A 2,397-nucleotide genomic window follows, 5' to 3' on the forward strand; every position below is an offset into this window, starting at 1 on the left:
TATTGGTGTAGGTATCAGTGGGCAGGAAGGCATGCAGGCAGTGCTGTCCAGCGACTATTCCTTTGCCCAGTTCCGTTACCTTCAGCGCCTCCTGCTGGTGCATGGCCGCTGGTCCTACATCCGCATGTGCAAGTTCCTTGGATATTTCTTTTACAAGAACTTCACTTTTACGCTTGTCCAATTCTGGTACGCCTTCTTTTGTGGTTTTTCTGCACAGGTGAGATATATGTATTGTAACTATACTATAATGTAATTTAAGTAGCTTTTGTAATGGGACATAAAGTGTTTATCAATCTCAATGAGAGAAATGCAAAAAAGTTTCAAATGATGCAGGACAAATGAAACAAATAACTTGATTCACATTCACCTTTTCTTTATGTTGTACTTAAATGTTCATTGTGGTTGTTCACAGACTGTTTATGAGGACTGGTTCATCACCTTCTACAATATGGTTTACACAGCTCTTCCAGTCCTTGGCATGTGTCTGTTTGACCAGGTATGTAGATTACAATTAACTATCAGTTTTTGGTTGACTTACATAAACCAGATCTCATACTCAGGTCTCTGTGTCCACTGAGCTTTCTCATCTCTTTCACTAAAACTTGTTTTGTGCAGGATGTAAATGACCGTTGGAGTTTATACCATCCTCAGCTCTACACTCCAGGCCAGAAGAACCAATACTTCAATAAGAAAGCTTTTGTGAGCTGTGTAATGCACAGCTGCTACAGTTCCTTAATCCTCTTTTTTATTCCATGGGCTTCCATGCATGACACAGTCAGAGATGATGGAAAAGAGATTGCTGACTATCAGTCTTTTGCTTTATTGGCACAGACTTGTCTGCTCATCGTGGTGTACACACAGGTGAGAAATACAGCTCTCGTTACCAGAGGCATGCTTGGAAATGACATATTTATTGTGAAAACATAGAGAATCACAAAACTTTGCCACATTATTTGTCCTCCAGTTTTTTTTCAGTGAACTGCACTCCTTTGAGAAAAAATTGCATTTAACGGTTTTATTTATGCATTTCTATACCATAAATCCATGTGCACTCATTAGATACTTTATTAGGTGCACGCGGTTATTATCACTTTGGGCCTTTTTTGCCTGCAGAACTGCTCATTTTCATTATGGCAAATTTTCAAAAAAAAGCCTGAAGTATTGATACAAATGTTGATTCTGACCCTACCATCTAAATGTTACTGAGATTTATGATACCAGGCAATGCTTTTGTTCTTCTGTATGCCATGGTTGCCATGTTGCTTTCCTATCATCTTGAAGCATTTTGTCAATTCTCCTCTGGCATCAACAATCTTTGCCCAGAGAACTGCTGCTCACTGGATGGTTTCTCTTATAGAACTATTCCTTGTAAACCCTAGAGATAATTGTGTGGGAAAATGCCAGTAGATCAGCAATTTCTGAAATACCCAATCTAGCACGCAAAACCACACCACATTCAAAGTAACTTAATTAGCTTTTTTACCTCCCTGATGCTTAGTCTAAACTCCAGCAGGTAGTATTGACCACGTGTACATGTTCAAAAGCATTGAGTTCCTGCCATTTGATTGGCTGGTTAATAAACAGTTGAACCGAGGGTACCTAACAAAGAGGCTACTTAGTCTACAGACTAATCTGCTGTAACAGAAACATTTCCATTCTATGTCAGTCTCTAAATTTGAGTTTATGTAAAGAAATAAGTACACAGGACATTAATAATGATAAAAGTAAATACTTTTCAGCTGTGTCTTGACACCTATTACTGGACAGCAGTGAACCATTTTTTTGTGTGGGGAAGCATGGTGGCCTACTTTTCCATCACATTAACCATGTGCAGCAATGGCATGTTTTATATGTTCACGTCTTCTTTCCCCTTCATTGGTAAGTACATTTACTATATTTAGTATGTTTGCCACTTTAATGTTAATTTAATGAAGTTATCAAGTTTTTTTCTATTCTAAAATATTGGTACTTTAAAGGAGACATGAGTACATTAAAACAGGGTTATGCGAACTAGCATTTAGACAAAAAAGGTTAGATTTGTGCTGGCTGTATCCTGGGATTGTGTATTTAAATTTCATCATCCATTTTTGCAGTTTGTGAAGTTACTTTCTTATATACTGTAATACTGTAACATTATGTGATTCTGACATTATTGGATTTCAGGCACAACAAGAAACTCTCTGAACCAGCCTAATGTGTGGCTCACCATATTCCTGACGTTCCTTCTCTGTATCCTGCCTGTTGTTGCTTTCCGCTTCATATTTATACAGCTTCGTCCTACCATTAATGATAAGGTAAAAAAACACTTGGGGCAGCATGTAAAAGCATCTTGTCTTCTATTAACCCTTTTGTCTTGTACACCAGAAAGTAGCGTATCCATAGTGAAAAGTCTACATT

General features: G+C 37.8%; 1 protein-coding gene across 1 annotated transcript in view; it reads left to right on the top strand.

Moving 5' to 3' along the window:
* Nucleotides 1–31: 31 nt before the first annotated feature.
* LOC102209910 (phospholipid-transporting ATPase FetA-like) overlaps nucleotides 32–2,397 on the top strand; it is a gene marked incomplete at its 3' end in the record, with an annotated part of 20,368 nt that continues 18,002 nt past the window's right edge. Inside the window, exons 1-3 of the mRNA XM_013909841.1 lie at nucleotides 32–217; nucleotides 413–496; nucleotides 616–861. Coding sequence (XP_013765295.1) covers nucleotides 32–217; nucleotides 413–496; nucleotides 616–861 — 516 coding nt within the window. The remainder of the gene's footprint in view (nucleotides 218–412; nucleotides 497–615; nucleotides 862–2,397) is intronic.

This window comes from Pundamilia nyererei, unplaced genomic scaffold (assembly GCF_000239375.1).
Source record: "Pundamilia nyererei isolate P.nyererei 1_Seehausen unplaced genomic scaffold, PunNye1.0 scaffold00032, whole genome shotgun sequence".
Lineage (NCBI taxonomy): Eukaryota > Metazoa > Chordata > Actinopteri > Cichliformes > Cichlidae > Pundamilia > Pundamilia nyererei.